Source organism: Triturus cristatus, chromosome 7, assembly GCF_964204655.1.
Source record: "Triturus cristatus chromosome 7, aTriCri1.1, whole genome shotgun sequence".
In the NCBI taxonomy this organism is placed as follows: Eukaryota; Metazoa; Chordata; class Amphibia; order Caudata; family Salamandridae; genus Triturus; species Triturus cristatus.
Genome location: NC_140590.1, coordinates 1,723,299,880 through 1,723,315,767, shown reverse-complemented (window position 1 = coordinate 1,723,315,767; position 15,888 = coordinate 1,723,299,880). Strand labels below are relative to the sequence as shown.

The 15,888-nt window shown below is 46.5% G+C and overlaps 1 protein-coding gene across 4 annotated transcripts in view; it reads left to right on the top strand.

The window, feature by feature from the left end:
* Window positions 1-15,888, top strand: part of LOC146812898 (ovostatin-like) — a 388,701-nt gene that overhangs the window by 115,734 nt on the left and 257,079 nt on the right. For all 4 annotated transcript variants that reach the window (XM_085619969.1, XM_085619967.1, XM_085619968.1 and 1 more), the window contains exons 12-13: window positions 12,655-12,891; window positions 13,892-13,949. In XM_085619969.1, the coding sequence (XP_085476095.1) occupies window positions 12,655-12,891; window positions 13,892-13,949 (295 nt within the window). The remainder of the gene's footprint in view (window positions 1-12,654; window positions 12,892-13,891; window positions 13,950-15,888) is intronic.

The window sequence follows — 15,888 nt, the reverse complement described above, 5'->3', positions numbered from 1 at the left end:
AAAGACAAAACTTTGACTTTATTTTGGCTTTGCCAGTCATTGTTAAAACTCAGTTCATAAATGTCTTCCGTCCGGTATTTGGGAAGCAAACAGCCACTCAGAACTGCATTAAATAATAGGGTGCAAATTGGCATTCACCAAAGTGCTTTTTATGTTAATAAACAAATCATTTAGACCTTTGGAGTTTTAAGACTTAGCCTTTATAAGGCCCATTGCTGTGTTAATGTTACATTTTATGTCCTCTTGAGTACTTGGGACCTCAAGAAGAGGAATGTATGATATTACAATGCATGCCTTTACCACGCATGCCTTTTCAGCACAGCCTGTACCACTCAGATGCCTTAACTACGCATGACTGTAGCACACATGGTAAGTATATGTAAGGCATCAAATGCCATTTATATATTTTTGCCAGGCATGGTAAAGGCATGTGTACCTACTTCTCTCATTTTACTCCCTTGCTCTTCCCTTTTGTGCTTTATTTTTCGTTTTTTTCTCTCTCTTGCTTTCATTTTTTGTTCTATCTCCATTTCTTTGTGCATCCTGCATTCTTTCATTATCTCTCCATTCAGTTTTTTCTTTCTGTTTATTGACATCTGTTTATCTTTCGATCCTGCCTTTAAGTATCTCTCCTTGCTCTTAATTGTTTTGTCTCTCTTGCTGTTTCTTGCTCTTCATCTTTCACCCCTCACCATGTCATTATCCCACTTTCACACTTATGGCCTGGCAACTGTACCCAGATGATTATGTGGCATCCATCAGGAGACAGGCTTTGGCTCTGCCCTCTTGATAGAAGCCAGGAGTACATCTTTTGATTGGGCAGAAGTTGTGTTCTTCCACAAAAGAAGTGCTTGCCCTCTTCGCATCTTTTTTCATTTTGTTAATTTATCCAGCTGCCTGTCATTGAATTTTCAGGGGCTAGTGCTATTTAAGTATCTTAAATAACTAGGGGAATTACAGGTTGTCTGGTAGCAGCACAGATGAGAGTTGAGCACTCTTTAAACAACGTGGATTTTTACATCTGGCTTGACAGAGCGACTGTCTTTAGAGCTTAGCTCATTAACAAACAGCATTCAGAGTTCTCCTGACAAAGGTGTTTAGGCTCCATTAGCATGTTGTGATTGGGCCAAAGTTGTATGCTTCTACTAAAAACAGTATATGTGCTGTACTTTTTGGCTTGTGGCAAAGTTTATACTCTATGCAGCAGGACTCAGCTAGTCATGGTGGCAAACCAATGATCATGGCCACAGGCCAGATCTGTTTGTTATAATAAAAGGACTAAGCTTCACTTGTTTATTGTGAAAAGCCTATATTAACATAATTCTGCATTAGGTGAGAATTGTTAATCCTCTACTTTAAAGCCTACAGATAGCTACTTTTCTGCTTGGAATCTCACAGATTACCATAGTAGGTATGGGTTTTGATGTTGGCCACCAACTGTGACAAACCGTGGGGTGTCCACTGGGAAGATTCTTGTTAGGACCTGTTGAAGGGTTGTATATTGTTCTGCAAACTGTATTTTTCTACATATTAAGAATGTTTTAACTAGGGAGGAGGAGCCTAGCGCGCAACCAAGATGGCCGCGTAGGCACAGGGCTCCCGAGGGCCTCCGCAACCTCCCACGTCTATCCTGAATATATCCTGATTTTATCGACGGGCTTCTACAGGCGAACCTAAGCTGAGGTGATACTCATTGTCCAAACTTAAATCGGACTACAGGAACCGGGATAGCAGCGATATCAAGTTGGCGGCCTACTCCTGAACTTGCCCCGGACTCGAGTTGGCATGGTGCCCGGGCAGAAAGTGAACAACAACGGCGTGCAGGACCCGGGCTGGTGCGTACCCCACACTCTCACTTTCGGTTTCGGGTCTCCTCGCTGAAACTGGCTGAGGGACCGTGGATTGTCAGCGACACACCGATAGTGGGATGATTGGGAATCCTGCCTGGATCTTGGACACTAGTCTGAACTACATTTCGTGATCGCCGAGGCCCACTAGATTGGATGTCCTGGGATTACTAATAGTGTTGGTGGACGACAACCTTGGTGGCCATCAGACAATGGCGACTAGATCGGACGGAGATAAACAAAAATCCAAGACGACTCGGCGGGGAGGTTATACCCAAGCTAATAACATGGACCGCTATGCTCAGTCTAAAGGATCCCCTAGTGGACTGCATAGGTCACCGGAGAGACCAAGGAAGGCCCGGGATAGTCCACAGAATTAACCTTGCAGGACGTCATGGGTGCCATTGACGAGATGAAAGCTGCGGCTGGTCAGCAATTCGACACCTTGGCCCATAAATTGGACGCGGTTTTGATCGACGTTAATCTAGTCAGAGCGGATCTCTCAAAAACGAATGAAAAGGTCAAATCCTTGGATTTGAAAACGTCGAGCTTGACAACTGACGTGTCCGACCTGCAAACCGAGATCCGTCAGCTGTGGACATCCGGTGATTTATTTGGCCGTCGGCTGGAGGATTTTGAACGTAGGGCTCGGCGGAATAATGTGCGCCTAATAGGGGTGCCGGAGAAATCGGAGGATCCTGCTGCCGACCTCTTCGTGGAAGACCTCGTGATCAACCATCTTGCACCCAAAGGATTGAGTAAATTTTTTGCGGTCGAACGGGCCCATAGAGTTCCGGGCGGTAAGCCGAAGACGGGCGCTCCCCCACGGCCTATCATTGCCAGAATTTTCAATTTTAGGGACAGGGACGTTATCCTGCAGGCCTCGAGGGCGAGTGGGCCGACGAAGTTTGAGAACACTACTATAAGCTTCTACCCGGACTTCACGCAATTGGTCCAAAAGCAAAGATTGGGGTTCACGGGTGTTAAACGGCGACTGAGAGACATGGGGCTGAAATATGCGATGCTCTTTCCGGCCAGGTTGTGTGTTGAGTTTGAGGATCGGTCACATTTCTTCGATCGGCCGGAGGTGGTTGGAGATTGGCTTGATACTCTGCCCCAGCGACGAAATCGAGAGGGCCAGACTGCGGAGAGCGGAGAGGGCTTGACGGAGCAGGAATAGACTTTTGGTTCCCGCTGACTGAACATTGCGATGGCACTTCAATACTTTGGTTCAATGTTTCTATTCAGTGCCTTATTCTTAACTGCCCGGGGGTTGTGGGGTGCTTAGTGAGGCTCTTTCCTCCTCTGGGGTTTCTTTTTGTAGATTAGTCAATGATAGGGCGACAGGCACACTGCAAGTTGGGGGGGCTATATGGGCTCACGCAGGGGTGCAGGGGGGGGGAGTTGTAACTGAAACGTTGGTGGGGAGGGGGGGGTTGGGGAATGTTTGAATGTTTCACAAGGCAACATAACACTATACGTCTGGTGGTCGGGGTCGTGTTCTCTGGGGGGAGGGGGTTGTGCACAAGGCTGGGATGGGGGGTAGGGGATTGAGATTACTCTCATGGAATGTGAACGGATTGGGGGACAGGATTAAGCGTGGGGTTGTGCTGCAGTTTTTGAAACGACTTTCGCCTGACATTGTTTTTCTGCAGGAAACGCATCTAATTGGGAATTCTTGCCATGCTCTGAATAGGCGGGGATATCGTCTCGCTGTCCACTCCGGTTTCACTTCTGGCTCGAGGGGGGTGGGCATCTTGGTTAGAGCCTCTCTCCCGTTGGAGGTGGACGATATGATTCATGATGATAGAGGGCGGTATGCTGCACTCGTAGGAAGATGGGAGGGCAGAACTGTCTCGCTAGTTTCTGTTTATGTCCCACCAGGATTGCAGACTGTAACATTTGCTGATTTGGGGCGAATGGTCTTGGGACTCCCGGGGGGGGTTCTGGTGATGGGGGGCGATTTTAATTCTGTTGTATCCGGTAGAGAGGATCGTCACCCTCCCAGGGATCTCCCGGGGGCACAGACCTGGCTGAGTGGGTTTATAGATACTAGGGGTGGGCGGAATTTGCGTAATTGCGTTACGCAAATCTCCGCGAAACGGTAAAAAATCTCAGCGAACAAGCAGAAATTCCGCGAACACGCAAAATTGCTTGTTCGCGATGCTTTTTTCCTGTTCACAATTGCTATTTGCGTGCTCGGGGAGAAATATCTCGCGAACACGCATTTTGAGAACGCGAACAAGCAAAAATTTCGCAAAATCGCGGAAAGCAGACTGTTGAGCAATTTCGTGTCCTCCACGGAACGCGAAATTACGCAAATTCCGCAAATTCTGCGAGCGGAACGGAATTTACCGCCCAGGCCTAATAGATACCCTCGGACTGATAGACTGTTGGAGATTAATGCACCCGCCACATAGAGGCGCAATACACTTTCCACTCAGGGGCTCATGGAAGTCTATCGAGACTTGATTATGTCCTTATGCCGGCGGCCCAAGCTGTGATGGTCAGGGAAGTAAGACATCTGGCCAGGGGTATTTCTGATCACTCCCCACTACTGTTGCACATGGAGGTCAACCCCGGGGCTGAGGGAAGGGTAGCGCCGATTAACCCATGGTACCTGCGTAATCCTAAAATCCGAGCTGAACTGGTCAAGTCTCTCGAACACTATTTCAGTGAAAATGTGGGGTCAGTATCATCTGCTGTCTCGTTGTGGGAAGCCTTCAAAACAGTGATCCGTGGGCAAGCCCTATCTCTAATTTCCCACACCAAGCAAAGCAGGATTGAGGAGGTGGTTCGCCTTGAGAATGAAATAGCCGAGTTGGAGGGGGACCTGGAGCTGGGTGTTACGAATGCTAAGTTGCACTTTCTCAGTCTCAAGCAGCTTGACTATAGAGCGTTGGTCACTGATGCCGCCAAAGTGATGAGTAGAGAGCAACAAGGGCGCTTATACGATGTGGGGGATAAGGCTGGAAAACTGATTGCATGGTTTTTACAAGAAAGAGAGAGCGAGTCGAGTGGTACCGGTTATTGAGAGAGCGGATGGCGTGCGTGTGACTGACCCTGTGGAAATTGTTGAATGTTTTGGGGATTATTTCCGCGAAGTATATTCTCCAGTCTCGGATTGCCCTGAGGATGACTCTCATCGATTGCTGAGAGATATTGCGTGGCCGTCTTTGTCGGAGGAGGATAGGATACTGATGGAGGCGACGTTGTCGCCTGATGAGATTGCTTTGGCCATTCGCTCGGTCGCTTCCGGCAAGGCCATGGGTCCTAATGGCCTTCCCATCGAACTGTATAAATTGCGCCCAGACAAGATGGCGCCTTATCTACGCGACATGTTTCTTGAAGCACGAGACGTGGGCTCCCTCCCCTATGATCAGCGTCTTGCTACTATAGTCGTGATTCACAAGGAGGGGAAGTCACGGGATCGATGTATCTCCTATAGACCCATCTCACTGTTAAACGCTGAGCCCAAAATTCTGGCTAAGGTCTTAGCTAATCGTCTGGTTAGGGTCGTTGGCGACTTGATCCATCCGGATCAGTCTGGTTTCATACCTTACCGTAACACGGCTCTGAACCTGAGGCGTCTTCATGGAGTGCTCGCGAGAGCGGCGTACATACGCGAGCCGGCCATTTTGGCGTCTTTGGATGCAACAATGGCGTTTGATACTCTAGAATGGCCGTATCTTTGGGCCGCGCTCGCGAAATTTGGTTTTGGCCCCGGGTTTATCGGTTGGGTAAAGTTGCTGTATGATGAACCATTGGCTCAGGTGGTAGTGAATGGCAGAGTGTCGGCACCCTTTGTGTTGGGAAGAGGCACGCGGCAGGGTTGTCCGTTGTCGCCCCTCCTCTTCGCACTTGCCTTGGAACCTCTGGCTGCCTGGCTACGATGGGAGCCCTCATTGCGGGGCATCCGGTGGATGCCTGAATTTGAGGACTGCATCTCTCTTTATGCGGATGACATTCTCCTGTACCTCACATCTCCCAGGAAGTCTTTAGTTGTATTGGTTGATGTTCTAAACTCATTTGGTCGTCACTCCGGCTTGGTCATTAACTGGACTAAGTCATGCGTCTACGTTCTCTCAGGCGATGCTCCTCTCCTTTCGCGAGGCTGCCCTATACAGGTTTCGCAGTCGGGGTTTAAATATTTGGGAGTCTTCATAACATTAGACCCTGTGGCCCGTTATGAGCGGAACTTACTCCCCCCACTTCAACGACTAAAGGCCGTCGTTTCGGGTTGGCGACGGCTTCCGCTTTCGACGCTAGGACGTGCGGTGTTGTTTAAAATGATGTCGCTACCACGGTTCCTGTATGCACTACAAAACACACTTGACGTTATACCGGCCCGCTATTTTCGTGAGGTGGAGAGTTTGCAGAGGCAATTGTTCTGGGACGGGCGATCGCGAATCGCTCTCACAAAATTGACACTCCCTTGGTATGATGGGGGTATTGCACTCCCCGATATCAAGCGATATTATTGGGCGTCCCAATTGGCGGCGGTGAATCACGGGATGTACGGGCCTACCCTGAACCCGGCGTTTGAGATGGATAAAATGTTATTGCCTGGTGGGGATTACAATAGGGCACTTTATTCGAAGTCTCCCGGTGTGCAGTTGACAGGCCCAACAAAGATAGCAGTACAGGTGTGGCATGCTGCGAATGCTGCGATGGGATGGAAGGACCGTCTGACTCGAGCGACTCCGCTGTATGCTTCAGAAAGGCTGGGCTGTCTGTGGAAACCAAAAGGATTTGAGAAATGGGATATGATTGGCATATGCAAGGTGAGTGATTTTTGGGTGAAAGGGAAATTTAAAACGTTTGAAATGCTGAAAGTGGAATATAAGCTGAGTGATAGGGAGTACTTCCGGTATGCTCAGGTCCACCATGCGTTGTGTTCGGTTTCACCTGATGTTACTGCAATCCCCGAAAATTCCCCACTGGAGGACAGAGTGCTAGATGGTTACGTGCCTGACAGCATGATCTACTTGATTTACAAAAAGCTTATAAACGAACGAGCGGACCTGTTGACCCACTTGAGGGAGGTCTGGGTAGCTGACGGTTTGGAATTAGATGACGAGGACTGGGTATCGGCAGTAGCCTCCCCGAGGGAGGTGGCAATTCCGGCCCGCCTTCGGCTTGTACAACTGAAGATACTCAATAGAGCGTATGTCACTGGACCCCGCCTGATGCGCATGGGTTTTTCCGTGGATGGATTGTGTAAGCGTGGCTGTGGTTTGCTGGGTACCTTCCTTCACGTCATATGGGAATGTCCTGAGGTGGCTCGCTTTTGGAACCGGGTGCATGCGGTAATGGAAGAGGTCACACATGTTGCTCTGTTACCAGAAGCTAGGAGGTGTCTGCTGAACGTGTGGGAGCCAAATGATTATAATGTGGCGCAGACGCAGTGGGCGACTTTGGGGAATATGGTGGCTAAACGCAACATCGCACAGTTATGGGGTTCCCAGAGGTCACCCACGGTCTCGGTATGGAAGGAGAATATGGACTGGTGCATGTTTAGAGAAAAGACGGTGTATGTGGCGAGAGGCAAGCCTAGGAAATGGACTAAGGTGTGGGGTCCGTGGAATTCTTATCGCGGAGACATCTGCGCCCCTCCTCTGGCAATAGTGTTGGATGTTCCTTTGTCCCCCTAGCTGACCGCTCCTACTTTGCTATGTTATGAGTATGATACAGTCTGACTTTCCCTCTGCTCCCAGGCCCCCCCCTCCTCTGTCACAGACCATTCATGATTATTATATAAAGTGGAATTTCCTACTTCGGGGAGCACGTACTGACACTTACAATTCTTATTGCCTTGTTTGTATGAATTTTATAAGTTTTAACTTGAAATATGAAACTGTCCCTAATACTGTCATTCGAATACAACCGCTGCCTTTACTCAGAGTGCTGATGGACTAACGGGATCCTTTGATTGACATGTCTGTATAACGGTGAAATAACACATCTCGTACTAATTAGCGGCCGGCCCAAGTGGGTGTCGGCCCATGTCTGTAGAAGAATGATTGTTTCCAGTTTATTCGAGCTGAACAGGCCTGTTTTGGGTAAAGTTTAAAGCCAATGTTAAAGGGTAAAGGCTTAATCAGTTCATTGTGAGAAACATGCCAGATTTCATAGGTTTGATCTGTTTACTATAAAACTTTATGACAAAGCCGGTAGGCCTAACCTACTTACTTTGAAAAGGATGCGTTTAAGGCAATAGGATTTTAAGGATCGGTTGTTATTTTTCTGTACTAAAGTCTGTAGGCAGGTACTTTGTTACATGGAATTTCACAGATCACTGTAGCATAGCCTAACCCCCATACCAGAGTGTGATGGATCAGGAAGTCCACCTGTGTAGAACTGGCTATCATCTGTAGTAGGTTATGGGTCAAAGTCTGCAAATTGCATGTTAGTCACAGCGCGTTCAGTCCAGGACAATCTCAGCGGAAGTGCTCCTCTGCTCTTTGTGGCGCGTAACCGGTTTATGTAATAAAAAGCACTTTTCCAATCATCACGGAGTCAAACAAAGTAAACGATCGCTTGGGGATCGCTGCAGGAGTGCCATCCCCAAGTAGGGATCCACCCATTATGCACCAGGGAGGGTGGAGCATCACCTCGGGCAAAGTGTTTCTGCCCCCCCATGGGAGGTAGATGGGTGCAATAACCCCTAATCTGCCTCCCCGGGGGACAGAAAGAACACTAGGCCCTGGGATTTATTTTATATATGTTGATAGGGGTGGGCCGCCCAAAATGGGCATGCAATGCCCCCCCATATAAAATATCAGTCTTTATGTACCCTCAGGAGGCATATGGGGGCAATAGCCCCTGATTTGCCCCCACCCATACCAACAGGAGGGGCAGAAAGTCCACTAGGTACCCGGGATTACACTTTTTTTACGTGAAAGGGTAAGGCTGCCCAGAATGAACATGCCAATACCCCACTCCACGCCCCTGGAAGGCATGTGCAGGAAATAGCCCCTTATCTGCCCCTGGGGGGAGGGTCAGAAAGCCCACTAGGCACCAGAAATTATGTTTTTTCCTACAGGTATGGGTGGGACTGCCCAGAATGGGCACGCCAATGCCCCTAGCCCCCCCCTAAAAATAGCCATAGTCTTTCAACCACCCCGGGAGGCAGATGGGGGCAATAGCCCCTGATCTGCTCCCCCTGGGGGCAGAAAGCTCACTAGGCAACAGGGTTTATGTTAGGTTTTGTGATATGTAGGGGTGGGGACTTCCCAGAATAGTCATGCCAATGCCCCCACCTCCCCCTAAAAAATGGCCACACCCTTTCTGCTCCCCTTGGAGGCATATAGGGGCAATAGCCCTCGATCTGCTCCCCACACTCCCAGGGCAGCAGAAAGCCCAAATGTCCTACCACTCAGCGTTCCTCTCAGTCTCCGAGTACAATGATATCTCACTTGTGTGGATGGGCCAACAGCCTGCGACTAGGAGGGGCCAAAAGCATAGGGTTTGAGGGAATAGCACAGCGAACTCTGAGCGCTATATGTTTTTTAAAGTATGCTTTTAGGAAATTATGCATTGGACACCCACACAAGTGAGGTATTATTTTTATCGGGAGATCAAGGGGAATGCTGGGTAGTTGGACATTTGTGCCAGCTCAGTGATCCCCCACAGAAATGTAAGGAAAATGTGATTTTTTGTTGCTGAATTTGAGGTTTGCAGGGGATTATGGGTAGGAAAACGTTGGAGGATCCACACAAGCCACACCTCCCTGGACTTGGATGTCTCGTTTAAAAAAATGTGTGGGTTTGGTAGGTTTCCCTAGATGACCGTGGATCCGTAGACCAAAAACACAGGTGCCCCCTAAATTTGAGGTTTGCAGGGGATTTTGGGTAGGAAAACATTAGGGGATCCAAGCAAGTTATACCTCCCGGGACTCTCCAAGGTGTCTATTTTTCAGAAATATCTGGGATTGGTGGGTTTCACATGATGTCCACCGATCCCAGTAACAAAAATGCAGGTGACTCCCTCACAAAACAAGATCTTTTGTAATCAATAATTTTGAAGTCTCCACAGTATGTTTTGGCCCATTTCATGTCACTGGCACAAGGTCTACCCACACAAGTGAGGTACTATTTTTATCGTGAGACTTAGGTGCATGCTGGGTGAGTGTAAGTCTGTGGCTCTCCACAGTTTTCAGAACTTTCCACCACAGAAGTGTGAGGAAATTCAGTTTTTTTACAAAGTTTGAGGTTTACAAGGGATTCTGCGTAACAGAACCTGGTGAGAGCCACAAAAGTCACCCCATCCAAGATTCCCCTGGGTGTCTAGTTTTAAAAAATTTACAGATTTGCTAGGTTTCCCTAGGTGCCACCTGAGCTAGACTCCAAAAACCACAGCTACGCACATTGCAAAAAAAGGGGTCAGTTTTCACTGGAAAGATGTGATGTGCCCATGTTGCATTTTGCGCTGTTTCCTGTCACGGAAACTAGGCCTACCACACAAGTGAGGCACCATTTTTATCAGGAGACGTAGGGGAATGCTGGGTGGGTGGAAGTTTGTGGTGTCTCACAGTTTCCAGAACTTTCCATCACTGAAATGGGATGAAAATTTGTTTTTTATTTTACAAAGTTTGAGGTTTGTAAGTGTTTCTGGGTAACAGAACCCTGTGAGAGCCACACAACTCACCCCTATCCTAAATTCCTCTGGGTGTCTAGTTTTCAGAAATGTATAGGCTTGCTGGGTTTCTCTATGTTCCAGCTGAGCTAGGGTTCGAAATCCACAGCTAGGCACTTTGCGAAAAAAGGGTTAGTTTTCACTAGAAGAAATGTGATGCGTCCACTTTGTGTTTTGGGCTATTTCCGTTGCGGCCACTAGGCCTAACTACACAAGTGAGGTACCATTTTTATCGATAGACTTAGTAGAACAATCGTTATTACCAATTGATTTTCTATGCGTTTCTGCCTTATAATTTGTGTGTAAACAGGAAGTCATTTTCGAAAATGCCCTCTAATTCACAAGCAAGTATAGGTACCCACATATTTGGAGTTGTGCAAATAACCACTGCTTCTAAACTCCACATGTTGTTCCCATTTTGGAGATACATTGTTTTCCTTGATACCTATTTTTCACATATTTTAGAAAGTGAATTGTTGGATATGTGGTACACAATGAAAAACCATTGCAAGGTGCAGCTCAGTTATTGGCTCTGGGCAACTCGGGTTCTTGGTGAACCTACAAGTCACATATACCTCCCCAGTCTAGTCTACAATAAGGAGCTGAAGGGGCAGAGAACAGGTCATCCCCCACTCAACGCACTGTATACCTCCCCAACCAGAAGGGTCCAGTGGACGGAAAGGGTTTTTGCATTTAAACATCCGCCATACATAGAAGAAGTTACAAGTGAAAAGGCAGGCAAAAAAACGGCTGTTTTTTCACCTTGTTTTCAATATTTCTTTATTTCAACTGTTACTTTCTGTAGGAAAACTTTGAAGGATGAACACAAATGACCCTTTACCGAATTTGGAAGTTTGTCTACTTTCCATAAATGTATAGCTTTCCTGGATCCATTATTTCTTTCACATCAATTTCTACCACTAACTGGTAGGAAGTTGAAAGCACAAAAAATATGAAAAATAGGCTATGTCCCACTAAAATGCCAAAACTGTGATGACAATTTTGGTTTTCTAAAAAAAGCCTGCCTGTTCCTGAAAGTTGTGAAGATGGTAATTTTATCACTGCAAACCCTTTATTTATACTAATGGCAGGGAAGAAATCAGATGCTTTTTTTCAGCACTTTTACCCAATTTTTCCCAAAAAGCTTGCGGGATTTTGGCTAATTTGTCAAACCCTGGGTACATTTAGAATCCACAGGATGTTGGAAAAAAGGATTCAACTTTGCCATGGATAGCTTAAGTGGAAAAAAGTTATGAAACCCTAAGCACCAACTACCCCAAATAGCTAACAAAGGGCTCAATACTGGGGGGAAAGGCTCAGCAGGAAAGGGGTTAATTTAAGCATGCATTTACATACAGACATAGAGGACCTTGGGTCCACTCTATTATACCATTTGGTCTGCCTGAGTGTATTTTCACTCTCTTTCCATCCAAAGCAGCAAACTGCGTCAGGTAATGGTTCTGTCTGCAACAGTCATTGGCTTTTTTTCCCTGTGAATGATGCCATTTTCTGATTGGCCGGTCCTTTTGTTTTGAATATTCTCCTTTTATAGATCCCTTTCGATTCTTCCTGTGTGCCTCTTTTTATTTTATTATTTCTTAAGAGGATAATACTAATCTCAAGGCAGTGCTAACAGGTTGCTTGCTTGCCACTAATTTCACCTGTGGTTCAGTGTATTCCACATGGACACTTCCTATAAACTAGGAGATCATTATGGATTGCTGTTCCAAATGGCCAACACATTGGTGCTAAATGTGGCAGCTATGTTTTGACTTTTAAATAGTGTATCATTTTTTAAAATTGTTTTGCAAGACGAACACCTTCTGCTATGTTTAGTTTTCTTATTACAAACATATGCCCAACATGTTTAGAATGCAACATGTTTTATTTTTTCTACATGTATTCTTTTAATTTATCCTGCGTATGTTGCTGTGTTTATTTTATTGCGATTGTGCCAGACGATGAATGGAAGGATAATTCAGTGGACTGATGAATGGTTCCATGAGTGAAAAGATGAATGACAGAGTGTGTGTATGATGGCTTACTGAGTGTCTGTCGACAGCCATCAATGATGCAACAGGCACTTTCATTTATAAGCTAGACTTACTGGCATTGCCAATGCGTGTTCACTGTTTCTCTTTCTCTCCACGGTGTCCCTTCCCTTGAGCAGGCTCGGTATGACCACAACCGGCAATGCTTTGACTCTAGCCCAAGCTGGACATGGCAACCCAACAACTACCCTCAGTTGACTCTCCAACGTTGCTACTCGCCGAGTGGAAGCTTCCTGAAAATTAAGCCTGTTGAGGGAGAGCTGCCCTGTGGGCAGTCTGTCACCATGGAAGCAGAGTACATCCTGAACCAAACAGCGCTGCAGTCCAAAACCAACACTGTCACCGCTACATACAAGGTGAGTGTCCTGGAAGGCGCAATATGCAGACTCGGTAGTAGTAATTGTGGTTGGTGGGTGCACATGAAGTATTACTTTAAATCAGTGCTTCTGAAGACCAGTGGAGCTTGGGCCATGGCCCTCCTACCAGGAACTGGTAACTTGAAAATACTATTGACTAAAATCCTAAGGAGAACCTGAAGACAAATCGAGGTCGAAGACAGTAACTTTTACTATAAATAGCATACAATTTGCCTAACCCTTACCCTAAAATAGCCCTTGCGATGTTTTAAAACTTTTTACAAACTCCCTTATTTTTCACACTTTTTGCTTTCAAGCTAATGGTTTTTCAAACTTCAAATGTCTATTTTGGTGTTTCTGACCATATGATTCGTACATTTGACCTAATACCCAAGGGACAAAAATGTTACAGTGACATCTAGTGCCTAGTTAGGCGATGACATTGACTGAGGACCTCAGTGGGAGCAGGCAGTCATCAGAGTGTCAGTGACTTCTAGTAGTCAGTGCTTGCATTGCATGAGGTCTTAGCAGTCTTAGGTGCTAATCTAGCACTCCCCTCTTCTGGAATGAATTGGTGCTCTGGAGGCAGCACACACACAAATAGGCCAGTCAAAGTTCCACATTCGCTGAGACCAGCCAGGTGTTGATGGAGCAATGACAACCAGGGTCAAGTCAGAGCTTAGCTAAGGTTATGGTGTATGCAGACTCTGGCCCTGCATTGACATCCAGAGGTAAGTTAGGATATGATACTGATTGAGCCTTGCCATCACGGAGCACCAGGGAAACCCACTGCACAGTCAGTGGGGCAGTTACTGGGCCTTAAGGGGAGCATACTGGGGCTAGTGCAAGGGCTACACTCAGTGGTAGTCAGTATATTCCACAGATTGGGGGTGAATGTGAAGCCCTTTCAAAGAAAAGGTCATAATATAAAGAAAGCTGTATTCAATTGTGCATGACTGTGCCATTACTTACTCACACAGCAATAACCCTCTGCCCCTAGGTCATGGCCAAAGCTAGTTTCTGGTTGCCTGGTGATGTGAAATTCATCTTTGGAAGTGGTGAGTATGAACAATCTTTTCCAATTCCTTTCCCATTATGACTAATCATTATTTCACAAAAGTTTAAAGTAATACCTCTTCTAACCACATGGTCAACATTGAGCACCAATATTTGTTAGACTTCTCTGCACAGACATCAGTTGAGGTTCACAAAGGGTAACAGGAGGTTCTCTGCCTCTTGTATTGTCTTAGCTAGCTCTGGTCTCACGGGTCATGAAGGCAGAATCACAAGATGTGTGAAATTGTTTTATTGGGTAGCTTGGCACAAAAGCAGTCAGGCACTGTGTAAAGTATTTATGCAGCAAACACCCATAATGAAATGAAACACAGCACTAGAAAACTCCCAAACCTATTTAGAAAAATAGAGAACATTTAAATTAATAAAATGACAACAACCTAAATTCCAATCAGAGTTATACATTTTTAACGTTTTTAGTGAAACATAGCTCCTAAAGTATCCAAGCGCCAATAGCAGGCATCTTGTCAAGTGAGACCAGGTCAGATGCGAAAGTTAAGGCCGATCGCTGTGGTCAGATACACAAGATTGATTGGGCCTGGTCTCCACTTACCCTAGGACCCTACCCTAGGACTATAAAACATCCAGCAGGAAGTTCTTGAGATGTTAGAGTTCAGCAGGGCAAGGCAGCTGTGTCCCAGGAGGAGTTGTCGATGCCAGGGAGCTGCTGGACAAAGTCTCAGTGAATCCGTTGACAAGGGAAGGAAAAGCTCCAGGCGGGAGAGGCTAGATTTCCAGGCCAATTAACCAGTTGTCAATGGGGAGCAGATCTCGTTGAGCCCAGTGAAGACTGTTACCTTCAGATAAGACAACGTTTTTGGAAGTCAAAAATCTCCAGCGGAACAAAACTGCAAGCTATAGCTGAAGAGGGCTCCACGAGGCTTTATACTGTTGGTGAGAGGTCCCACTAAAAGGAATTTGGAGCTGGGAACTCCCACAAAGTTAGGTCCACTACCACAAAGATAAGTCAACCAGCAATACACCTGATTGACAGCTAGGTCATGGCCTTCTTTCGGTTCCCCAGGAAGTTTTGTTGAAAAATATTCCAAGTCCCAGCTTTTGGAGAAGTACCACCAACATCACTACCGAGGGTGCAGGACCTTCCGGGCACCACTGGGGGGAGTTAGCCCTCACTGCAGAAATGGCCAGCAGCAGGATTCAAGGCTTCATGAGCTTTTTATGTTCCATAGCTTACACAGTAGTCCAGCCAACTAGCACTTGGAATCACTTTTGGTGGTCCTTCGTTCATGGAGGTGATCTAGTTACCATCAAGCAGCATGGCAGTCCTTCAGGCATATGGACAGTCCTCTGGTAGCAGCAGGGTAGTCCGCTGCTGGTAGGGCAGTCTAGAAGTCTTCCACAGGTCTAGGAGTGTACTGAAGAGTTGTTCTGAGGGTCCAATAGTTATGCCTGGGTCAAGCCATGGTGCATGGGGGAACATACTGTTCTACTCTTACATCTGGTTCTGGAAAGTTCTTCCCTTTCCCTGCCTAGACTCCAAGAAGTCTGGGGTGACAGAGGGCTAGCTTCATGTTCGTTTGTATGTGCAGAAGACAAGCCCTTTGAAGTGTAAGTTGGGCAGGTAGCAGCTCTGCCCCAATCTTTCATGGCAGGATGGACCATCCTGCTCCTAATCCCTTTTGTGTCAGTATGAGGAATACACAAAGCCTAACAGCAGAGCCATTTACAGTCATGTGATCCAGCACAATAGCAGAATGCACAATATGATAAGGACAAGAAAATACCAACTTCAAAGGCCAACCGCCAACTACACTGTCTAGTCATGTGATCCAGGAGCAGGCATCAAATGGTTAGCAAACGAAAATACCAACTTTCTAAAAGTAGCTTTTTCAGAATTGTGACTTAAAATTCAACTTTACCACTAAAGAGGATTTACAATTACAATTCATTTGAGTCTAAACA